General features: G+C 28.8%; 1 protein-coding gene across 1 annotated transcript; it reads right to left on the bottom strand.

Moving 5' to 3' along the window:
• Positions 1-14,019: 14,019 nt before the first annotated feature.
• On the bottom strand, positions 14,020-18,546 carry LOC117923795 (tubulin beta chain). Its single transcript, XM_034842249.1, has 3 exons — positions 18,058-18,546; positions 15,828-16,097; positions 14,020-14,964 (listed from the first exon to the last, which is right to left on the bottom strand). Exons 1-3 carry the CDS (start codon positions 18,449-18,451, stop codon positions 14,291-14,293), a joined length of 1,338 nt encoding a protein of 445 aa, XP_034698140.1. The 5' UTR covers positions 18,452-18,546; the 3' UTR covers positions 14,020-14,290.
• Between the last annotated feature and the right edge of the window lie 8,764 nt (positions 18,547-27,310).

Raw genomic sequence — 27,310 nt, 5'->3', positions numbered from 1 at the left:
AATAATATTAAGTCAACCCCTGTGAGCTTATCAAACATATTGACCCTCGACATCCCGAACGAAGCACAACAATGCTAATTCATGTTTCACAATCCATCATTTATTAGGTCTATTTAAATTCTAATGGTATTGTACCTATTTTAAAGAGAATTCATAATAAGAAATCATAGATTTTTTATCCTCTCTTTTTTTCTTTGAATCTTTTTTGGATTTCAACACGGTATCAAAGTAAAATTGATCTTTAATGTGACTTTTGATTTGTGGTCTCATGGAAAAGTGTTTAATCTCATACAATGCTTTTGTATATGTTTGATCATGGATTTTTTTTTTTTTCGTGTTTGATAATGGGATATCGAAATGGGTGATCGCATCATTCTTTTCCTATTTGATCCTGGTATTTGATTTTTTTTATTCATTTTCTTCAATTTGTATCTTCTTTATTTTATTTGATGGTTATTTTTTGTTTATTCATCATGGTTGAGATGATTCCCTTCAATCTTGTAGTGTGAGATTGGATTAAAAAAAATTATTTGTATTGGAGTTATTGATGAAAAAATTTCCCAATGGCAAAAGGATGCAGGGTTATATTATTGGCACTCTACGTAAACCTATAAATAAAAATGATGAAAAATATGTAGAATAGTTAGATGTTTGGGAAGTAAGCAATTCAAAAATTATCACTTGGATCAACAACTCTATTGATAATTCAATAGACATACAGTTGACGAAGTATGAAACTGCTAAGGAGATCTAGGAACATTTCTAAAGATTGAATGAAATTGTTAGGGAGATTGGGAACATTTGGAAAGATTATATACACAATCTAATTTTGCATTTCCTTTATTTGTTTGTTGGATATGAATCCAAATCCTATTTATCTCTATTTGTTGGATATGAATCTTAATTTTGTATGTCTCTATTTGTTATATATGAATCCAAATTATATTTATCTCTATCTGTTGGATATGAATTAAAATTTTGTCTCTCCTTTTTCTATGGTTTTGTGTCTTCTTCTATCTCTTTTTCTTGATCTATTGTTTTGTTTATGTCTTCTTCTTCTTCTCTCTTTCCTTAATAGTTTTAATTTTATGTCTCCTACTACTTCTTCTTTGAGCCTATACTTTTTCTATTCCTACTAAGTCTCATAATGTCTCTAAGAATGAATTTGTTCGCATTAATCTTTTCTTACATGATACAGATGGTTTTCATGTAGATATTGGTACTTTGGGTTTTAATTTTCATACTTCTCCTCCTCCTACAGCTACTCCTAGAAGTTGGTCTTGATCCTCTTTGGCAATAGGCTATGATTGAGGAACTTTCTATTTTGCATAAGACTGATACTTGGTATTTGGTATTTCAATTAAACAATACAAAGCTCAATTGGTTGCTAAGGGATTTTCTCAACAATATGATTGCGAAGTTGTTTACCAAGTCACATCCGCTTCCATGTTTTCAGTTTTTGGTTAGCGAACTCTTAATGCTTCTTACAACTCCATCGTGAGTTTGTGGAGGGATGTTAGAAGTTATTAATATATTTAATTACTATATTAGAATTATATTTTAGTTACTATATATTTATTTAGTTATTATATATTTAGTTACTATATTAGAACTATTTTCTTTCTTTTTAGAAATAAGGGTAAATTAGTCTTTATTTCCTTTTATTAAGTCTATTTAAATTCTAATGGTATTGTACCTATTTTAAAGAGAATTCATAATAAAGAATTATAGATTTTCTATTCTCTTTTTTTTCTTTGAATCTTTTTTGGATTTCAACAGACATTAGCTAATTGGTTTTCTTCCACATATCCTATAAATAGAAGAGAGAGAGAGAAAGAGTAGCTTCTTAGAAGTGTTATCTCAACACTTCAAAAGAATTCTTATATATATATATATATATATAGATATAATTGTATAAGAAATTTTTGCCTCTTTTGAATTGAAGCCATGAACTTGTTACTAGCTACATAAATGGAAATTTCAACACCACAATAATTTTTTGTTTGTTGATAGAAAAAAATTGTTATAATTTGATTTTATTTTTTTTTTCATGTTTTTCGAATGATGGATAATCATCATGGTCTCATGATCTTGAAGGAGAAGAATAATCGTTTGTATCAAGGATCAATTGATTGCTTTAACATTGTCGTGATGAAGTATAACATCCAGTCCAACTATCCCTTATAATTCAAAAACCTTGGGCTCAATCATTTATGGGTGCATTTGTTATCTATAGTAAATATTTTTTACTGTATGAATATTTAGATATCATATAATCAACCTTGTTAGGATTTTCTTATTGCGAACAAAAGCCCCATTCTTAGGTGTAGGCATCAACTAAAACTCTCTAACCATCAAAGAAGAAATTTTTGTTAGTAAATAATTAGCTATTTCATCAAAGTGCAGGAGTAAATGTACGTATCTTTTTGTCTAGGTCTTTTCTAACTAGTTTGAATGTTCATTTATATTCTCAATGCCTTGGAATCTTGATGTCTAGAGAGTCTCATATTATTAGTAAAAATATCTTGTTGAAAAGCAAGGGTGTGAAGAAGCCAAAAGTCACATAGCAACTCTCAACTTTCTGCTATTGATATGTACTTAGCCCTATTTGAATGAATTGTAAGACATAGTCCTTCTAAACTAGTCATAAAACTTTTATCCATTTTTTTCTATTCATCTCCAATAAAATTGGTATCAACGCCAGCTCCATTCATCATAGCTTTGACAAATTACAACTTGTTTGCATATTCTCCAAACTAGATTCCTATCTTTGGTGGAGAACCTTATGATTATTGAAGTTCACAGATAAAAAAAAAAGTCTTATTTCAAAAGACTTATGGAGTTTTGTATGAGAAGGATATGAAAGAAATTTAATGTCTAGTCTTAATATAATGAAACTATCTAGAAGGAGATAAATAGGCAATCTCTAAATTATTCTCCCAATCAATACTATAGTACCAATTTTTAGTTTGCCCCTTAAGATTACTTATTTATTGAGAGGAATCAATTTAATGCAAATACAAATAAAATAGATCACACATGAACATGAGGATATAAATTGAAAGTTTATAGATTTAAATTATGATACACCTAGAAAGGGGTGAATAGGTATTTATTAATTTAAGCCCAAAATTATTTTACTTTTCACTTTCTCATTTGATATAAGTGGAAAAAAAAATAAATGATGTACGAGACATAAAGGATTTTTTCATGAAAAAACATCCACATAGTCTCCTAGAGATAACACAAATGTAAAAACCATGAGTGGTATCTCGATCGCCAAATAATCCACTGATTATAAGAAAATGATACATGGATTTACCTGATCAAATATACCAACTCCCTAGGATCTTATACCATCAACACTTATACTCCTTTTCCACATCCTAATGCAGCACTTCCCTATCCTCCTTAGTGGATCCCTCAAAGCTCTTATTAAAGTTTCGCAATGAGATTCTTATCCTTTGTTGAAGTCAAAAGGTATTTTCAAGAAAGATCTTAAATGTTTGAGAGTTGAATAATCAAGCTTTGATGAATGGTTATGCTCTCTTAGGGTTCATGAAAATCCATTACTTTTCAATAAAATACATCTTTGTTTATATTTGTAAAACCTTTTTTAAAATTATGGAGAGTTTCCTAATTCTAAAACATTCCAAAAATCCCTTTTACGAGTCAAATATCAATTTAGAAATAAACACAATTTTAAAACTTATTAAAAATATTTCAAAAATCATTTTTAGAATCAAATGCTAATTTAGAAATAAATATAATTTTAAAAATTATCAAAAATTATTTTTGGAATTAAAACATAGTAGAAACTAAATTAGGAAATACAAAGTATTCTTTTCCTAATTTATTATATTAGTTATATAAATAGTATGTTTCATTAAAAATGTTATTTTAAAAAACAATTTTCTTATACTTGGAAGTTGTTTGTTCAAGAAACATTAAGAGAACTTTTTTTTCTTTTAAGTTTACATCATTTTTACTTTAAGAGACAACTTCCTTACCCTTGGAAGTTGTTTGTTCAAGAAAAAACTTTAGAACATATGAAAGTTGTTGGTTGAAGAAACAACTTTTTTGAAAATAATTTTTTTTGTTTGAGAGTTTCAGTTGTTCCTCCATTTTCTTTCAAGTTACCATTTTAAAAAAACATCTATATAAATGTAGGAAATTATTTAAATTTACAAATGATTTATTTGTTATTGAAGATAAAAATTTGTATAAAAATACAATAGAAGTTGTTACTTGAGAAGATAACTTTAGTTTATAAAAAAATAAAAAATAAAAAAATAAAAAAATAAAAAGCAAACAAACAAACAAACAAATTCAAATCTTGTACATCAAAAACAATGAATTTTCAACAACAAAATTTATCTAAAGTTTTATCTTGAATACAACCAAATGTCTAAAATTTATCATCTGTATACATCATAATCAAATAATTTAGCCTTACAATCCAATATCAATCAAATAGAATAAACCAAATGCCCTTGCAATCCAATATCAATCAAAATTAGTAAACCAAATGCCAATTGAGTCGACATCTTCCAAAATAGTAGCAATATTATTTTATCTTAAATAATTCCAAAATAGGCACAATACTATAGAACTCATGTAAGTCAATAATTACTAAATCAAAAATATAACAAGTAATAAATAAACATCATGACTATTTGTCTAAAATAATGACATGCAAAATACGAAAAATATCTAAAATACAAGTCATATATAGTAACTTCTTCAATGTGTACCTGATTACTACTCAAAAAGAGCATATTTTAGATAGTAATTCTCATGAGTTTCACATCTTTTGAGTAGTAATTACGCCTAAAATGCTCAATTAACAACTCAATTAACAAGTTGTTATCTTTCCAAGAGTTACTAACAAGTCTTATGAAGTTTTGGAGTCATTTCAAGGTATGATTTTGATAAATTGGTGATGAAAGAGATGAATTGAATTGAAGAGGGCAAATAATGTGGATGATGAAGAAGTAATGCAATTGGTTTGGATCGGGATTTAGGCTTATTAGAGGTAACTAACTTGGAGTCAAAAGAAGAAAATTGAAGAATTGACAAAGAAAAACTCAAAAACCAAATATTGCAAATTCCCATGATCATGTGAAAAATTAGCATGACTGTGTGAATTAGACCAAAAGAGTAATTTTTGGTGCGGGTTGAGGAGGATGTGTAAGTTGATTTCACATGAATATGCGAAAATTTCACACGATTGTGTGAAATGGTCTAAAAAGTTCTCTGATGCTGCTACAACTCCACTAAATTTCGCACGACCATGCAAAATTGATTTTCTTCATGCCAAATGGCCAAAGCTCATGTGAAATCATGATTTTGATGTTAAACTCTAGATTTGTGAATTTGAAAGGCTCTAGAAGACTAGTGAAAGGTTGCCAAGTGTCAACTTAACCTTAGCCTATGAATAAAAATTTGAATTTCTCATGTAAAAGCTTTTAGATACTTTTGATTGTAGATTTTTCTAAAAACTCTTTCTCTCAATAGAATTCTCTATTTTCATTCATTTTCCCTCATTTTCTCATTAGCCAAACATGCCTTGTGAGACCAAATATCCAAGCATGAGTGGATAAATCTTGTTTCTCTCGGAGGAAAGAAGATCTAGAAGCAAGATCTATGATGAATTAGAGAAATGAGTTTTAATTGCAAAGGTAATTTGATCCAATTGATTGATTAATTGAATTTTGGATATTTTTCTCTTCAAATTGTCTTGGATGACTACTACAATGCAAATTAGGTAAATTCATTAAATTCTTAAAGGTAGATTTGATGAGATTGAATAGTTGCATTATGTGAATCATTGGAAGATAATTTAAGATAAATTGAATATATGGTTTAAATTGATCTTTTGGATTAAATAACCTAATTTGAAGAGAAATTATATCTAAACCTAAAGCTAAATCAAAAATCGGTTTAGATGAGAATTTAGATTTTCAATCTAACTTAATGAAAAATAGATCTCAACATTTATTCACCATAGAGATTGTTTTCTAAAAAATCCTAACTTCGAGAGTTTCTTTTCCTTATTAATTTCCTTTTATTTTACATTTTATTGTTCATCTCAATTTAAAATCATTGTTATTTTAAATTTTTATCATGAATTGTCAATTCAATTTCACTTAATCACAATCATTTCTTTTTCCCCTCATTCAAGCCTTAATTACCATAAATAATCCATCCCACTGAACAACATTTAAGACCGCTATACTACCATAACTTTTGCTAAAAACCCTTTTTGATCGAGCAAGTAGAGTTACTTTTGCATAATTGAATTAGATTATAAATTTTGTTTTGATATGATAAACGACGAAAAATCAATCGATCAGTACAGTACAAAGGAGTTTTCCTCTTTTGTTGTGGATGTCGATAATATGCATGTTCCACTATTGGCTCTATGGAGTTGACATGTACTCGCCCTGTTAAGATAGAACCCTTAAAAGTACGACATGATGTAATATATTTGGAATACATTATTCATTTCATGATATTCCAAGTTCATTTTTATTTATCCTTTATTCATCCATTATACTTTATAAGCTTTCTAACCTAGCATATCTTACACTGTTCATGACTTGGGTGCATTAGGAGTTGTACAAAAGATCCAAGTCATGGGTTCCTTGTAAATAGATGATTTGTTCATAGTTGATTCATGGACTTAGGCATTCTATTTGAGATTATAGTACACCACCTCCTACTTAGAGGGATGGGTGGTTTTGGCCATTGAGATGGAGTTCTCATGGTGATTGCACTAGGAGTTGTAACACATTGGACATGACCTAAGGTGAGTCATGACATAAGGTTATTGAGTAATCATGACTTTACCAAGTTGTTATATTGTATAGTTTCTCAACCTTGAGAGAATATTGAGTTTGTGCAAAAGTTAGCAGTGGCTTTGACCAACAGATGAGATCATAAGCTAATCATTTATTCCCTATGGATTGCATCATTGTTAATGGAAGCCAGTAACAATAGGTATTCTCAATAAAGACATCATGATATCTCATGGACTTTAAGACAGTGTGTCCCTTTGTGTGATCCTAAGGAGGTGTGGTTATGAAATCTGTGAGCCCACAGTAATTCATTTAGTGGAATTTGACATATGTTCTTAGTGAGCTAGAGTATGTCATTTGATTAAATGATAGAAATATTTATAACTCAAGGATTGTAAAGGTAGTCTTGAAAGACTGATAGTTTTCACCTTGTTAAACTATGGACAACCAATTCATAGGAAAATTATATACAACAGATGATAGGTCACGAAGCACTCGATGTCTCATTGTAATATACATAAGGTATTGGAGTGTAGTTAACTCTCTGTAATAGGATGTTGAGTCAACTTCATAATTGAATTCTGAGAGAGCCAATACATCCTACGGGTCTCAATGGTCCCCATTCAAGCTCATATCCCTTGATGGCATCATTTATAAGGGTTAGATGGGTTTTTAATTCATTTTTATGCATAAAAGTGTTTTGGTAACTAAGCAAGGTTGCATAGGGGTAAGTGAATGATATATCTAAACTAAGCTATTTGATTAATTAGAGCATGTTGGGTTAATTAATCAATTAGCAATCTTTTTAGGTTAAATTAAGTGGCCCAAGCTTATGATGGGCTTAAGTCACTTAAACCCAATAAGAAGCCTATAAATGCCCCTTCAAGGGTTGGGTTTTCTAACTTTTGTCATTCTCTGCCTACAATCCAAAGAGAGAACCCTAGCCTCCAACCTTGAAATCCCCACCATCTTAATGCCTAAACTCAAGGAGGAGTCATCGAGTGGAAGATCGTGGTTTTTATGAGATTAGTTATGACTTTGGAGTATTCTACACCAATTGAAATTGATTCGAGAACATCTGGATCAAAAGTGTGTGGCATTTTTCTCTAGATCTATGTTATCTATGATATCAATATTAGTTTTTAAATACCAAGTTTTCCACTATGATAGATTTAGAGAGTCTAGAATACATTTTCATGCACCCTAACGATCCAAGGCTTGGTAACAAAGAAATTTGGGATTTCCTAGCACACCCATGTCCTCGACCATGTCTCCTACCACGTCCTCAACCATGTTCTTAACCAGGATAATCTTATATCCTTTTTTTATCATCATATATTATAGGAACTATCTCCTCATCACCAAATATAGCCTCCAATGTTTATGGTGATGATGCAACAATTGGTACTATAGGTAGGGTGGATGACAACTTCACATGTGTAATTAAGAGTCTCCTCCACAGGTAATGGGCTAATGTCAATTGATGGTACATCTCTAAGAACAAGTTTATGCTTAGTCTCCCTCTCATGGGCCCCTCTTTCTCTAGTCCATACGTCTCCGGATCGAGGCTGGAGCTCTATGGTAGCAACAACACTAAATGAAGTTTGATTAAATCATACACCTCCCGATGAAGGCAAGTTATTGGTTCCAAAACCACCAGCCACATTCAGGTGCTATGTTACCAATTGCTTTTAAGCTTTACATTGTCCTCAAAATTGGACTTCAAATTTCCATTTGATGATACATAAAATCATTTCCAAACATGCATCGTAATCAACATACATGTTAAAATATGACATTTGAAACAATGACAAGTGTCAAATACCATTGAGCACACCTGTGTGATGACCAAGACATCCATGGGGCCTTTGTCCTCATAGAGAGTGCGTGGGATGAAGCCATACCTGTCGGGGTACACAACCGAAGAGTAAAGTACATGGTCAACCTGCACATTGATGTAAAATTTAGCAATCAATTGTTGATCTACAAAGAGTACCTAGACAAATGGATTAGAACGCCTAATTACCTTGATCAATCTAGTTTTGTTGTCAAGTTTATATTTCACCTTGCTCTTTCCCTATTTCAACTACCTGCAAAAATTAGACAAACCTTGGTCGATTGAGAAGGCAAGGTTTATAACAATTTATTTATGAAGATTTTGTCAAATTTCACAAGTTAATTATTCTAAAATACAACAAACACAGTGTTAACAAATAAAAGATTGCCCAAATATTATCCTGATTATTAATTTCCTTTTAAGCTTGCTCTCCATTCAGAGGCATGACAGTTAACAAAATTTTAAGAACCAGAACAAATGACTATTATTAATTTGTAGCCACAAGATTAAGTATTTATAAGCATGGAAATCACATCACAATGATCAATTATGCAAGCAAGAAGAACAATAGATATCATTAATTAAAAAATATAGATAGGCATGGGGATGAGGGTGGGGAAAGGAACATATTTGCCTAGGCATCACTGAATTCCAAAAAATTCAGTCATTTAGAAAGCAACAAAGAAATGCAATTGACCAAGCTACTGAAATACCCTAGCCCCTAAAAATTAGATTACATCTTACTCACCAATTGGAAGAACCATAATTGGAGAGATAATGATTACTTTTCTGTTTCATGTAAGCATTGCTAACATGAGTAATAGCCAAAGTTCTCCTAGTTTACATGTTATTGAACTATATCATAAATATTAAGTGCATGATCACATAAGAAATTTGGTAAAATGAAAGTTCCATCAAAAGTCATATCCATTTTGGTTGCACATTAAACATTTTATCTCTAACTAACAATGCAGGAGAATAGGAGAGAAAATATGGATTGAGATGAACTCTAAAGTTCCATTATAAGAATTGTGAAAACAAGATTTAAGTATGATCACTAAGGCTTAATTCATTGCCAAGTTTGGTATTATACAAAATTTCAAAGAAGATGGCAAAAGCAAACCCACATAAATTTTGAGCCAACTTCTGTTTTAGAGAGTAAATTCTCTAGAACACCTTATCAAAAAGTTAACATGTTGAGATTCAACTGAGTCCCTATGCTGTTTGCCTAATATTTCATAATTTTTAATATTCTCAGTGCTTTTATTTCTATCAGAAAAATGTAATCTCAATTCTAATCATCATAAAGAGAGAAAATATTAGTTAGACACCTAACCAACCAACTTGTACTTCAAATATTCTTTTGTCATATAGAGAGATATTATGGAGCAATCTTTTTGTGCTTGAACACTTTGTTACTATTCTTGAGGTCTTTTCCATGGCATCAATTGCTTCTTTGTCCAGGATATAATATAAAGACAATTTGATTTATTCCCATTATTTGAAAAGCAATCTTTTAGTTGTACTATTTCCTCAAAACTGGCTGTGGCATATCCAAGTTGGTTACCAAGTGGTTTACTAAGCCATAGGCTGATAACATCTCGGTGAAGATTGCACACTCCCAAAAAGCCTCACAGATTGTGAAGCAAATTAGAAATTTAAGTAACTCAGGTACAGGAGATTTGTTTTTTTACCTTTTTATCAAAAGTAATTTACTTTCAAATTTTAGGTTATTTGTTTTTTATTTTTTTATAATTTATTATAATTTTTTTACTGAATAAAAAAAATCAAAATATTTAATTTTTAAAAAAATAAAAATAATAATTTTTTAATACTTAATAAAAATAAAATATTACGAAAGCAAATAACCTAATAACACTTTATTTTTGCTTCTGCCCGGAATAGTCAAAATACTATCACACTTCCATTTTATTATAGAAAAAGAGGGGTTAAAAAGTAAATATATAAAAAAACGTTGGCCGATTTGTATATGGTGAAAACTTTTGGATAAACATCTGTGAGCATGTGGCTCCCAGGTTGAAAACCCGATCAAAATAGAAAGATGGGGAAGAGGAAGCAAGTGGGTGAAGAAGAATTGATTCTCTTTATGGAATTGAATATTTCTAGCATTATTTTATTTATTTCTAAGTTGATTTAGAGTGATTAACCTTTGATTAATAGGCCTTGACTTTGCATACAATGGATTGCCGACATATTAATTGATTTATGACATCATTTAATTTTAGATTTACCCAAGAAAATAATGGTAAACTTGCATATAATCTCAATTCTTGTTAGTCATATATAGGAAATATTAAATATATATTTTCACTTTTGAGACTCATATAAGTTCTATTTGAAAACAATTTTTAAAAATTATTTTTTAATATTTTGTAGAAAAGTTTGTTTAAGAATTTGAAATATTTTTAACCTATTTTATACGATTTTAAATATATTTTAAAAATAACTCTTATATACAATATTTTATTTTTAATCATTTTTTATATTTGTATAATTATTTTTTATAATAATCCTAAAAAATGGTCAAAACAACTTAGAACAATTTAAAAAAATGTACTCTAAAATATCATATTTTTTATTTTTAATAACAAAAAAATAAATTTTTAATTATCAATCATTTTTTTTTTTTTGAAAAAATAGAAAACTTTTTTAAAAAACAATCACCAAATTGAGTATAGTCTTTTATTCACAATTAAAAGGCATAATTAAATTTGGGAGCTATTTAACCATATTTAGAATGTGTTTAATGATGATTTTATGAAGTATTTATAATTTTTTGAAAAATAAAATAATTTTAAATATTACAGATATTATAAATGTTTTTTAAAAATCTCGAACACATATAATCTAATAATATTTTGTGGGTATAACCATGGAATAAGTGGTAGAAGGTTGCTTACTTTTTCTTATTTTCCTCATTGTTTGGTGGATTGTCAAGGTTTGGAAGACAGAATGAAATAATTTAATCATAGATTAAAACAATTTGGAGTGTAGTGATGTTTAAGATATGATTGTAATTTGTAATATTCTTAGTTTCCTCGTCCAGAAGTGAGTTCTTCAGTTTGGAATAGTCCCCGCTACAATGGGGTCCGTCCCTTTGGAATTCCATGTGACTAAACTACATTTTTCTGCCATCATTACCATCTAGGAAAATTCCAAGCTATTCATTCAATGCTATATTGAATTACTCAGCTATGTAGCCGAATTTGATCCGTGCAATTGAAGTACCAAAAAAAAAGATAAAAAAACTAATATAAATAAATTAGACTTTTTGTAAATAAATAAAATATAAATATAAATATATAAAATTAAGATATAAATCAATAAGAGTATTTTTATTTTTGATGTCATAGATTGATTATTTATTCTAACAAGCTTAGGTTTAGTTACTTTTTTATACCATTAAAAATAAATAAATAAAAGTGATAATCAATAAGAAAATGACCACATTGTAAAAATTGTCCCATTCATTTGATTCTTACACTAGGTCTCGTTTACTTAAGTCCCATTTTTAATTTATTTTTATTTCTTTGTATCTTTATTCAAAGATGACTTGATTTTTCTTACACACTTTAAAAGCTCAAATTGAGAGTTCCTTTGTCGATTTATTACGTGATAATTTTATTGAAAAAAGATTGAAATTGTAATATTTATTTCACTCAAAATTGGGTCTCTCTATCAAGTGTTCTATCAATGGCTTTTAGGGGTATTCACATTTGGTGTATGCTTCCTCTAACCGAGATCTTTGGAGATGATTTCGTATTATAGCTCAACGGATGAAATTTAGGACACCCATGGAGAAATGAACGAGGTGTCATAGCTAATTGAGTAGCTCCTAAAGTCGTAATGAGGGACATGATCTTGCTCATGAGGGTAATGAAATTATTTGTGCAACTAACAAATGGAATATGTTTACCTATTGCATACCTTATAAGTTTGGGTTTTGGTTACATACATTCCAATTGTGGACCTCAATTTTAAACTCTTAGAACTCAAGGAGGACTTTGATGCACATGTATGAAGTTCTATCTTTAGGGTGTGAAGGGGGTGGTTCTTAAGTACGGTTTTTTGTTTGAGAAAAACCAAAAAAAAAAAACATATTTAATAATCAAAAAATATTTTTTTATTCTTAAAAATAAAAAATAAAATGTTTTGAATAACATTTTTTTAATAGGCTTTAGTCAACTTTTTATAATTGTTTCAAAAAATAATTATATAAATATAAAAAATGATTTTTACGAATTACAATGATCTTTAAAAACAAATAAAACAAGCTAAAAATATTTAGAGTGTGAAGGGGATTCTTCCCAAAAACAGTTTTTTTTTGTTTATGAGAAAAACAAAATAAATAACTAAATAACTTATTTGATAATTAAAAAAATAATTTTTTATTCTTAAAAATAAAAAATAAAGTATTTTTAAAAATATTTTTTTAATAGATTTTAGTTGTTCTTTGATGGTTGTTTTAAAAAATAATTATATAAATATAAAAAAAAATGATTATTTCATATTACAATGATTTTAAAAAACAAATAAAACAAGCCAAAAATATTTCAAAATTTTAAATAAATTTTTATTCTACAAAATAAAACATTTCACAACAATTCTCAAAGCTATATTTTAGAAATATTATGAAAAACACTCCCTAGACATAGTGAAAATTATATGAGTTGTCAAAAATGATAGACCATTGATTGCATGGTTGTGAAGTGGACAAAGAAGTTATTATTTGTACAGGGACATGGCATCTGTTGTCAGATTGGGGAATAAATTGCATATCATTGAGTAATATTTGTTTGTTGAACTGTCTTCTTTTCATAAATCATAGCACTTATTGCCTGATGATCAATTGTAAACCCAATTCCATACAAGGGTGCCTAGTTACCCCTTTATTACAAAGAACATCAAATAATTTTATTAATCTTTATTTGATTGCATATTAATTTTAAGAAATTCAATAATTTTATTAGAATATTTTGATGTTAAATTATACATAAAGCTTAAAAAAAAGAAAAGAAAGGGGGAGTTAGATAGATCTACATTTGTAGTTCCATTCTCAGAATGTGAAATTGGGAGCATGACATGTTACCTAACCATCAGCATACCAGGGCCCACAAGGGCCACATCAAGAGATCTGTTCTCATATTTCCTCATGTTAGGTGGGGTCAAGTGCCTCAGCAATGCCCTTGGTGCATTTTCAATTTCATTTTTGTAGTTATGGTTTGATCCCTGCAACCACTATTTCCTTTGGATTTTGTGGTAAATTTGCAGACACAGATGGAGAAACTTTCTAATATTTTCTAGAGAAACACACAGAGGTCAATTTTCCAACCAATTTACTGGCCAAGAAGGATTAGAGTGAGTCCATGATTGAAGTGATCATATTGACAGCACCAATTTTATCCACATTGGATGAAATTTTCAATACAAGCCCATTATGATTCAAATTGAGAACACAAAAACAGTCACAAAAACCCAACTCTAATACAATACAAAGTCAACTTGTCAACCTATCTAAGCCTTCAATAATCACAAAACATAACACTCATCTGAAAGGTGGCAACATAAGACTAATTTCCAGACAAGATGAAGGATTGCATAGATGACAAGCTATGAGAATAGCAGAGAGGCCTCATGCAGTAATCTCCTCTTCTTCTTCCTCCTCCTCGTACTCCTCATCTGCAGTTGCATCCTGGTATTGCTGGTACTCGGCCACCAGATCATTCATGTTACTCTCGGCCTCAGTGAACTCCATCTCATCCATTCCCTCACCGGTGTACCAGTGTAAGAAAGCCTTGCGCCTGAACATTGCTGTGAACTGCTCACTCACCCTCCTGAACATCTCCTGAATTGAAGTCGAATTCCCAATGAAAGTAGATGCCATCTTCAGGCCCTTTGGTGGGATATCACACACACTGGACTTGACGTTGTTGGGTATCCACTCAACAAAGTATGAGGAGTTCTTGTTCTGAACGTTGATCATCTGTTCATCCACCTCTTTAGTGCTCATCTTACCACGGAACATGGCTGAAGCGGTTAAGTAGCGACCATGGCGTGGATCAGCAGCACACATCATGTTCTTAGCATCCCACATCTGCTGGGTCAGTTCAGGCACAGTTAGGGCCCGGTACTGCTGGGAGCCTCTTGATGTTAAGGGTGCAAACCCAACCATAAAGAAATGGAGACGTGGGAATGGGATAAGGTTAACTGCCAGCTTCCGAAGGTCAGAGTTTAGCTGTCCAGGGAACCGAAGACAGCATGTGACACCACTCATGGTAGCAGAGATAAGGTGGTTGAGATCACCAACTGAGACAAGGAAAACAAGAGAAATTGACACAAGGATCGGTAAATGTCGCATCTAAACGTCATGAAAGCAAAGAACTCATGGATCATATAAAATGAAGAAACATTTAAAAAAAAATGATAAATAACAGGTGTACACATCAGTCTTTATTCATAGATGTGAGAGTGAGAAAGAGAGCACTTTTTTCATTTTCAAAGGTTAACTATCAACAATGAGAAAGTTAACCATCAATAATGCGATAGACTCACAAATCACATACCAGCAATTAGAGAGACTTGTTATAAGCTATAGGATATATGAGTTAACTTCCATTTACAGAAAAATAAAACTATGTTTGGAAACTGTTCTCAAAAGAACAGTTTTTGTTTTTGAGAACAAAAAAATATAAACAAAAGTTCAATTGCCAATTGTTTCCAATACAAGTTTTTAAGGATTGTTTGAAACAGTGCATTTTCTAAAAGCATATTTTAATTGTTTTTAGTTTTCATTATTTTCCTGAGATTGTTTTAAAAAATAATTGTACAAATATAGAAAATGATTGAAATAAAGCACTACAAAGTTATTTTTCAAAAACCCTTGGAAACAGAAAATACAGATTAAGAATATTGCAAGTTCCCCACAAGACTTTTGTTATAGAAAAAATCATATTACTGTTTTTGAAAACTATTCCCAAAATCTGTTTTTTAAAAACTGATTAGAAAACATTCCCAAACAGACCCTTAACCTTCTAAAGTATGAGTTAATCCTCATGAAAGAAATTTAAAGGAAAACTACATTATCAGATTATAGTCAAACCTAAAGAAGCAAAGATACTACTGAGGAATTCAATATTGAAATTAAGCATTTACAACAAACTTGAACTTACAAGTGGGCGTGGCAAGCTTGAGAGTACGGAAGCAGATGTCATACAGAGCCTCATTGTCAAGAACCATGCATTCATCTGCATTCTCAACAAGCTGATGTACAGAAAGTGTGGCATTGTATGGCTCAACAACAGTGTCAGATACCTTGGGAGAAGGAAATACAGAAAATGTTAACATCATGCGATCTGGATACTCCTCCCTGATCTTGGAAATTAGAAGGGTGCCCATTCCAGAGCCCGTGCCTCCACCCAAAGAATGGCAAACTTGGAATCCTGTTGGATAATAAATTCAGTGAAATTTAAGCAAACAAAGAATTCCCAAGTCATTCACATACAACAACAAACAAGAGCTCATGATGTATAAGATGTGTGCATGCAGATGAATATGTGTGTGAAAGAGAGAACTCTTCAAGATGATACACAGTAAAAAACCAAAATAAATTATGAAAATAAACTTCCAGATTGCCCACAAAAATGCTTAAGGTTTAAAAACTTTCATATTGTGACAGAAAAATTGCTTCATGGGTCAGAAATAATTGACTCACATAATCACTGAGGTTAACTTCCACAAGCACTTAAACAATATAGAAAATTGAGAGCACGAAAAAAAAAACAAAAAACAAACAAATAAAAAAACAGAAAATAATAATAATAATAATAATAATAACAAAATAAACAAGTAGCACAAAAACCGAGAACACAAAAAAAAAAAAAAAACAAAGATTATTTGATCCAAAAAAGAATTAAAAATTGCATAAAAATGACTAAATAATGAAAAATGAAAGCAGTCCCTAGGTGTGAAAAGTGAAGGCAACAGTTCTCAACTTCCAAAAATTACAAAACAAAACCATGTTCCTAAGTGAGTTCATCAAATTGGTTCAACAAGTTCACCGAGATTCAGTTTCTGATCATGCTCAAAAGTCAAATCACACAGAAGCAAACATATAAGTCATGAATTTCAAACAAAAAGATAAGCCAGTCCTTAGTTTACTCTTTTCTTCTACTCGGTTTATGGGTGGGCCCAATGAACTTGATGTACTGAGAAGAAGATTAAAAGGCGAATTGGTGCAATGAGAGGTTGACATATGAACATTACTCATTCTGAATCTGACAACAATATGATGCAGACTAAAAAACGAGAATGAACTTAACATTAAAACCCATGAATTGGGAAGCTATCTGCCAAGAGAAGCAAATTTTAGAATTATATTTATAACCTATACAGTTCAAACTTCCAACTAAAAATTCCACATATCATAATTAAAACCATGAGCCACATGTGCTTGCCAATACATATAGTGAAACAATGACAAATAGAAAGAATCCAACACAAGATCACAGCATTACCGAACTGTTGGCATGCTTCCAACAAAGCTGACAAGGAGAGAAAAATGATGGGAAAGTACAAATCTAAAAGCACAAGAAAATCCAAAATGCTATAAGCAAGGCTAAACCTGATATCAGCAAAGACCAAATAGAAGGACTTCAAACAGGAAAATGACAAATTAGAATGAAACACATTCCAATGTAAAAGAAAAGACCAAGAATCCAATGGTAATGCAGAAATTGCAGTAACTAGTCATACATTTTTGCCATCTGGAATGGAAGATTAGAATGAAGAACAGAAATTCCACATCCAAGATTAGATCAATATCAAACCCAACAATAAAACCATGAAACTTCTGCAACACGTACAAAAGAATCTCTAATATGCATAGAATGCAGCATCACATCAAATCCAAACACACTTTAATCAAATTAAACACAAAAAAAAAGCTTCAAAATTTTAAGTAAAAGACAACAAATCCACATTAAGAACAGAGTCAAATTCAATATCAGATGAAATCCCAATACCTTGAATCACATTCAACAACAAAAATTTCGATTTTTGAATAAAAAGCAACAAACTCACACATAAAACAAACCCAAATGCAATGTCAAACCAGACCCTAACAGCCCGAAATCAAAATCGACATCAACAGCTTCAATCTTTGAATGAAAAGGTAACATACCCACATAGAAAATAAAAACTACATGCAGCATCCAATCAAAACCTAAAAGCCTTAAATTAAAATCAACAATAAAATCTTCACCTTTTTTCTCTTAATAAAACCCAACATACCCACATGAAAAAGGCAAAACCAATTGAAACCTAACCCAAAAAGAACATAGAATATCTTTAACTATCATACAAAAACAATATGAAACTTCAATCCTATTCTCGATTACTCACCCTGCAAGCAATCACAATTCTCAGCCTCTTTTCTCACAACATCGAGAACAGAATCAATCAGCTCAGCTCCCTCTGTGTAATGCCCTTTGGCCCAGTTGTTTCCGGCACCGGACTGGCCAAAAACGAAGTTATCGGGTCGGAAGATTTGGCCAAAGAGGCCGGATCTGACCGAATCCATGGTGCCGGGTTCCAAATCCATGAGGACAGCGCGCGGGACGTACCTTCCACCACTGGCTTCGTTGTAGTAGACATTGATGCGTTCCAGCTGCAGATCTGAGTCGCCACTATACTTGCCGGTGTTGTCGATGCCGTGCTCGTCGCAGATCACTTCCCAGAACTTGGCTCCGATCTGGTTACCGCATTGACCACCTTGGATGTGGAGGATTTCTCTCATTTTCCTGGGAAAGTGTGGAGGGAAAACAAAGAGATCTACAGAAAAGGAAGGAAGATTCAGGAGTGGCTACAACAAGTTACAAACGTACAACAGAAGCTAGAAAGTCGTTCATTATTTAAGGGTGAGTTTGTGCAAAAATATTGGAAGCCCTTTTGTTTTCCCATATTTGCACTTTGACCCCTACATTTGTGTTCCTTTCAAAGTTTAATGGCTGAAGAAAAAGCCAAATGTGCCCAAATTAGGGCAAAATAAAAGAACATACTGATGATTAGGACTATGGTAAAAATATTTTTACCGTTAGCACTTCCATTTCTTCTATACATGGTTTTGTGGAGAATTAGTAAATATTTAGGCCCTGTTTCTTCCTGTTATCAAGAACCGTTTTCTAGAAAATAAAAAATACAAAAAACTTATTTAGGGAAAAAGGATATGTTTTTATTTTTTATATTTTTCATATTCTCAAAAACCATTTTTTTTAGAATAATAAAAAAATATTTTCAAGAATAAATTATTTTTCATATTTTCTCTTTCTTCTTTTTGTGTTTACTTATATGTTTTTTGTATTTTCACAAAGATGAATTCCACCCAACCACCATACCCCCACCTGCAAACCATTTCTTCTTTCTTAAATTATTGAAATTAATATACTTACATATGGTTACAAAGTCATCTTTTGTTTAAAAAAAAAAAGTTATAACTATTATAAAAATTTCAAAATGAAATATTTTTTTTAATTTAAATGAATTATGCAAATAAAAATTATTTATATATTTATAATATCAAATTAATGGAAGAAAATAATTTATTAATTAAAAAAATAACTTTCAAACATGTTTTTTTTTATTCTAAAAAAACTTTTTTATTAACTCAACCAAACATGTTTTTTTTTTATTTTTAAGAACAAAAATTGTTTTCTAAAATTCAATTCCCAAACAATTTTTTTTTTTTTTTCTAAAAACACCAAAAAAAAAAAATTCTTAAAAATTATTTTTTAAAATAGTTTTCAAAAACAGCATACCTTTATATTTATAAGGTTTTTTTTTTTTTTTAATGATCACATAATGAAAAGATGGTTCAACAAAAAGGTATTTGGAGGTGTTAATTCAATATTCATTCAAATTAATTCATTTGTACTTGCTTGGTCACTTCCATTAAGATAAAAATTAGCCTTGGAAGAAAAGGAGTTCATCACAAACTTGGATAGGGTTGGTGGTTTGCTTTATTTGAAGCGGTGATAGAAATGACTTCATTTATTGGTTTTATTCATTTATAATATAAAATTATCTTTGAAATTAAATTCTATATTTTTTAAAATTTATATATATGGATATAGATATGGATATGGTGTCATCCATTCACCACCAATATGAACATCTTACAATGAAAGAGCAAACCAATGAAATCATGCATGTAGTTTGATAGCCAGAGCGTTGTCATATGTTAGCAAGCGTCTAGACTCTATTTCAATTGATTCCACATAACAAAGTTTCATTTAGCTTATTAACTTTGGTTACTTGGACAATTAAGGTTTTATCTTATGTGTGGTACTTTTAACTTAATATATGAATTAAATTATCAATTTGATTAGAAAACTTAAATTAGCTTAGGTTTGCTATTAACTAAGATCACATTTTAGTGTTTTTATTTGAAATATTCAATAGAAGTGTTTTCTTTGAAAATGTTTTTTTTAAAAGTTTCTTATCATGTTTTTCTTTAGAAAATATTATAAATGATTTTTTATATTTTTAAAAGTGTTTTTTAAATTTTATCTTTTAAGCATGTCTGATAGTAATTTAAAAAAATATTTCTGACCTTGTAATATTTGAATGGTAAAAATTTTCAAGTATTAAAAAGTTTAGAATACTTCTAAAATTACTGTCAAATAGGTTATTTTTTTCTTTTCTTTTTTTCAAAAACATTTTTTAAACTAAGAGTTTGTTTGGTAGTGATTCTGAAAAGTCTTTCTAACATTTCTAATATTTGAAAATTGTTATCATTCAAGTGTTAAAAATGTTATAAATTTTTATAATATTTTAGTGTTTTTTTTTAAGTATTCAATAGAAGTGTTTTCTTTGAAAATTTTTTAAAAAGTTTCGTATCATGTTTTTCTTTAAAAAAATATTATAAATAATTTTTTAGATTTTTAAAAGTGTTTTCTAAATTTTATCTTTTACGCATGTCTGGTAGTAATTTAAAAAAATATTTTTAACCTTTTTAATACTTGAATAGTAAAAATTTTCTAGTGTTAAAAAGTTTAGAATACTCCTAAAATCACTATTGAATAAAAACATTTTTTAAACTAAGAGCTCATTTGGTAGCAATTCTAAAAAGCATTTCTAATATTTCTAATATTGAAAATTATTATCATTCAAGTGTTAAAAATATTATAAACATTTCCTACAATTACTACCAAACACATTATAAAAACACTTTCTAAAATCACTATCAAACAAACTCTTAATTTAAAAAAAAAAACATTTTTTAAACTAAGAATGCATTTGAGAATGATTCTAAAATGCATTTCTAACATTTCTAACATTTGAATGATAAAAAATTTCAAGTATTAGAAATATTAAAAGTACTTTCTAAAATTACTACCACACAGACTCTAAAAGTACTTCCTATAATCACTACCAATAAACTCTAATTAATAAAGCAATAATGTGTATCAACCAATTTCAGATAGTTTGAAGTTCCTTTCTATGCTTTCGTACATGTGTTATGCTTTGATGAAATATGAAAATTAAACAAGCCAAAAGTTGGAGGTTTCACACTCGAACAAGTTAGGGCAATAAATAATGCATTATATCTATAGAAATGCATTTATACATGCTAAAATGCAACTTATATAATTGTTGAATGATGTAATACGTGGCTTTTCAAAACAACCATACACTAATGGTCCAATACACCAATATGTGACGTGTGATACAGTTGACAAGTGTATTAATCCTAACTACTAATAATAATTTTATCATTATATACAATTTTAGCGATATATGTATGTAATTACTCATCAATTATGGAACATGATTTATTTAATTTCCCACTCTCTCCCTATATTTATATTTTTGAAACTTTCTTTTTAAATCAAAATAAAAAACAATTGGTGAATAAATTAAAGTTGAGATTTTTTTTCAATGGATGTTAGGAATTTTTCTTTTTTCACCACACAAAACTTAAAATATTCTTAAGAATGCTAATTTTATTTACATGCAGTCTTAAAATCAATTATTATTAGAAAGTGTTTCAAATTCCTAATTAATATAAATTCTTTTTTGTAAATAATATTGTATAGAATATTTCTTAATTTGATATGTTATTTTAATATATTAAATTTTCTTATATAATAGGAAAAGTTATTAGAAATCTCTTTATAAATACTTTAGTTCATGAGGGAAAAAATTTATAAAATGGAGATAGGCTTGTAAATATTACATGAGGTAGACTTTGAGGAAGAATGAGAGACATCCAGTAAAGTGAAAGGATTTGTGATTAAGAGTGTAGATATAAGGAATTGATAAATATGAGATATTTCGAAAACTCAATAATTGTATATGATTTACATCATTTGTAATATTTTCTATGATATAATAGAATGATTATCTCTTATTCATGAATGTACGCATAATTGGTCAAATCACGTTAAAACCTCATATATCTTTCTATGGATTGTTTTATCTTTGTATTTTTAAATTAAAATTATTTGTCTTAAAACTGTAGTTGGTACAATAAACTAGTATCAAAGCTCGGGTTAAAGATTTTTAAAACAGTCAAAAAGAACAAAGTACGTAAGATGATGACAAAAGGATTTTTAGTTGAAAGTGGAGTTGATTGTTATCCGTCATAAGGATGTGATACAAAAAGTGTTTATAATGGAGAAATGGAAGATTGATTTAATGGAATTTGACCTAAAGTGAAAATTTTTCGAAAATGTTTTAAATTCCTAATTAATATAAATTCTTTTTTTATAAAGAATATTGTATGAAATATTTTCTAAGTTGATATATTATTATAATATTAAATTTCCTTATACAATAAGAAAATTTATTTATCTCTATAAATATTTTAAGTCATGAAGAAAAAAAATTATAAGATAGAGATGGGCTTGTAAAGATTATATGAGGTGGATAAAAATGTGAAGAAAAATGAGAGATATCTAGTAGAATGAGTAGAATGTCAATTCTCCACTTTGACTATCCCCTCACTTGCAACTCTAAGTTTAAAGAGAATGGAGATAAGCTTTTCATTTCCTCCCTCACATGTTCAAAATCTTTCAATGAAAAGGTATCATTTCAAGCTAGTAGCGGACTCATCTTTTAATTCCTCATACTACACATCCTAAGTATCCATGTTCAATACCCCTATTCCAACTTTTTTTTTAGTTCACTTCGTATAGACATTTAGTCAATACAATAACTACATATGGTAACCAAAGTTGGTTAATTTTCAGCCACATAAATAAGTAAAAAGTGGACTTAGGTGGTGTTTGGTTTTTTTTTTTTTTTTTTTTACTTAATTCTAAATAGAACTTTAATACTTAATAGTGTTAAATATCAGGTTGTTTGTTTTTGTAATATTTTATTTTCATTAAGTATTAAAAGAGAAAACAAAATCAACATGTTACTTTTTCTATTGACCAAAAAATTTATAATAAATCATGAAAAAATAGAAAAACAAAGGACTTAAAGTTTGAAAGCAAAGTGCTTTTAACAAAAAATTAAAAAAAAAACAAACACCTTTTTGCTAACTTGTATGACTACTTATGCTAGTAGATCTTTTGTAGAGAAATTCCACTATTTTTACTCCACCTTTAAGCCACTCCACACTTGGTTTAGCATACTAATTAATTACCTAGCTAATCATTTCCCTCATTCGTAGTAGAATTTCAACAACTAGTTTTTTCAAATCTCTAAATGCATTGATTTGACTTTCACCACATTCATCACCATGGACCATAATTAGGATAAATTATCGATTATAACCTTCCCCTAAATTAAGTAACTAAACAATCTACTAATGGGCTCATTCATTAAGTTATTAATGAATGCCCTTGATGAAGTTTGCAAAAGGGATGATAACCGCTCCCACATCCAATGGAAGTCCAAATGATATTTATTCTAATTATGAGATGATTTTCTTAAGGTAAATATTAACATGTCTTCTAATTAATTATTAATTTAAAACTTTCTTATAAAATCTAAATTATAATTTTTTTCATAGGATGCTATTGGTGCAATTGATGAGACTCTTATTCATGCACATATCCTAAGATACAAACAATCCCATGTAGAGGTTGTGAAAAAGGAGATTGTTTCCAAATGTTGTGGTCATATATAATTTTAACCAAATATTTACTTATGTAGTACTAGTTGGATGAGAAGGGGCCATACATGATTCAAAAAATTTGATAGAAACTTCAAGATTCTACTATAACACTTTTTATGTCTTCTGGTGGTAATCTCATGTAAATTAATTTATGTTTAGTGTTTTAAATAAAATTCTTTGTTAGAAAATTTTAATTTATGATTTTATGCTTTCTTCGGATAAATATAATTTAGTAGATATTACTTATTCGCATGCCAGAGGATTTATGGAGTTGTATAGACATGTTAAATATTGGTTATCATATTTTGAAATAGGTGGTCTTGCAAGGGGAAAGGAAGAAAAATTTAAATCATACGAATGCTAAGCTGCGAAATGTTATTGAACTAGCAATTGGAAGCCTTAAAGCACACTTTTCAATATTAGAAAGGATAGAACCTTACCAATTTCATACTCAAATTCACATTGTAATTACTTATAATGCAATACATGATTTTCTTTGAATATTACTTGCAATTAGTGATAAATTGTTTTCCTAATTTAATAATGAAATTAATGTTCGTTTGACCATGTTTTCTTAAACTTGTTTTTAAAACTGTTTTTTCTTTTTTCACTTAAAAACAATTTTTAAAAATAAGTTTAAGAAAACATAACAAATGGGCTCATGTTTTCTTTTTGTTTTTAAAAACGAGTGAAAACAACTCTTACCTGTTCTCTAAAAATTGTTGTCTATTTCACTTTGTTTTTAAAAATTATTTTCTAAAAACGACAACTAAACAGTGTTAAAAAAATTTTTAAACAGTTTTTAAATCACATGGTCAAATAGACTCCAAATTTACAAAGTCAAATCATAAATGAAATTAATCAAGTATATATTGACCATGAGGTTTTTTTTTTTTTTGCCATATGCATGAACAATATTTTTTTAATAAATATAAATAAATTACATATTATAGTTGATTTCATGTCACATTATAATTGTTTGATTTTTTTAATGTTAGTTTTAATATATTATGTTGTATATTTATTTAGTGATAAAATATAATTTATATTTATACCGCCAATATTTTATAGTTAATTTATGAAATTTTATATGTGTTCAATATTTTTAATATGAATTTTTAATAAACAAATTTATTTACTTAAAATTAATAAGGACGAATATGCCAAATAGATGATTAAAAAAAATTGTAAGTTGACTTTGTTGAACATCCTTAATGTTTAAAAGTTAAATTAAGTAATAAGTTTTTAGTAATTAAAATGATTTAAATATAATATAATTTAAAGTGAATTAAATTTATTAAATAATAAGTATTAAATTTTATCGAACATCCTTTTAATAAGTACTTTTTTTTTCTTATTTATATAACAAATTATAAAAAATTTAATTTTTTTTTATTTATGTTCAAATGCTTATTAAGTCTATTAAAAATGTATACAGTATCTTATTAATAAGAACATTGCAAATTAGAAATGTGTAGTCCACAATACTTCTATAGGACCTAAGACAACTAAAACTTAAGCTTTCTATTTGAAGTTTGGATCCCATACTTCAAAAATTGGATGTGACAATTCGTATTGATAGATCATGTTCATAGTGTTTCAAAACTCAAACACTTAACTAATTATTAAGTTGAACTCAAATATGATAGGAATAATATTAAATTAAAAACGAGAACCGAAACATAACCTAATTATTAAATAATAACATATCATATAATCTATTTAATAGTCACATTCTATTTAATAAAATAAAAAAATTAGGAATAAAAAAATTAGGTTTTGATTGAATCAATACTATTAACCTCTCAATCTAACATGATTATGACTTAATTGATCTATTTAATCAAAATAAATTTTAAATAAGTCAAATATAAGTTAAATAAATTATATTTATAATTAGATAAATTAATATGGTTATTAAATAAGATTAATTCGAGTCAAACTCAAAAACAACTTGTTTATTAAACAGGTGAAGCAACTCCATACAAATTTGAAATAAACCAGTTATATTCAATTCAAACCCACGAAAAATATGTGAGGTTCCAGCTTCGAGGTTCCGATTGTGTTGCCGTATCGAATCAAACTTTGCCACCCCAACCAAAAACACCCATGAACGTTGCTTTCTATTTCTAATTCATATCAAGAGGAACTTGGGCTTCAGCCCACCAGTTTTCCACATTTAGGGTCCATTAATCACCACCAAAATGGGCAAAAGGCCCACATAGCCAAGAAGTTTACACTGGGCCAAATCCTTTAATAAAAACCTTCATACATGAGAAATTGGACGAGGTCTTACCAACTTTGTCGGTTTACAATTTGCTTTCACATATACAAAATGGGTTACTCCCTATTTCCTCATTTTATCATTAAAATATCCCAACATGTGGCCACCAGGAAACCAAAAGACGAAGTCTTATATTTGGCCACCAATCAATCTGACTATAGAGTTTGTACCAATGTTTATTTAGACTTCATATGTAAGCAACTCAATTTTAATTTAACAAAACAAAAGTTCCATCAAACAACCAACAAAAATTCTTAGGCATGTTAGAAGGTAACCCGAAAGTCTTAGTCTCCATCATGTGTAATTTTTAAAATTCTATCTACTTTGTTTTGGTTGAGTTTCAAGTCAATTAATATATAAATATTGCATATAAAAATTTCAAAATTATATTATTAAGCAAAATCCCAATTGATTTATGATTCAAAATTGAAGAACTAGGACCTACATAGCCAAAAGGCAACTTAGTTGAAAGGTGCGTCTCCGACTAATTTAGTTGTATCATTGAATGGCTAAGGGAATTGTATTAAAGGTTTATTAAAATAATATTTAAATAGAATTGAAGGTTGTTATGACTTAGTAGCCGTTGAAATAAGTATCATATTTATGGAAGAAATCAATTTTAAAAATTTAAGAACAAAATTTTTTTATCCTTTTATTTTTATAATTTTTACTATCAAATTTTAAAAATTAAAATTAAACACATGTTATAAACATTATCTTAAATTAAAAATTAAGTTTAACGAAACATATTCTAAGTGGGTATTTGGTAAACCAATTTAATAACTTAATTTAAATTATTAAGTAAATTAAGCATGTCTGGTAAAAAAATTTAATGGTGCGACTTAAAAGAAAAAAAACAGCTTTAAGTAATAAATAAAAACAATTAACTTATTATTAAGTCCACATCTTCATTTTACTTTTTTATCCTTATTTGCTTTTAAGTATTTTGACGATCTCCTTTACTACTCCATCACTTTCACGATTACTTGACCTCCTTTGTTATAATTATAATTTATAAAAATAAATATGTCAATTTAGTAATATATAATAAATTTTAAATTAATTTTATCAAATAACCTTAATACTTAAAGTAAGAATTAAAGAATATGTTTTAAGTCAACAACTTAAGAATAATTTAACTTAAAATCAACTTAAATCATTAAGTAATAAGTATTAAACGTTACCAAACATCTTATTAAAACTCATAACATTTTTTAAACCATAATTTATTGGCACTCATTTGTACA

This window comes from Vitis riparia, chromosome 10 (assembly GCF_004353265.1).
Source record: "Vitis riparia cultivar Riparia Gloire de Montpellier isolate 1030 chromosome 10, EGFV_Vit.rip_1.0, whole genome shotgun sequence".
Taxonomy (NCBI): Eukaryota; Viridiplantae; Streptophyta; class Magnoliopsida; order Vitales; family Vitaceae; genus Vitis; species Vitis riparia.
Note: the sequence above shows the minus strand (reverse complement) of the source record. Positions and strands in the feature narration are given on the sequence as shown.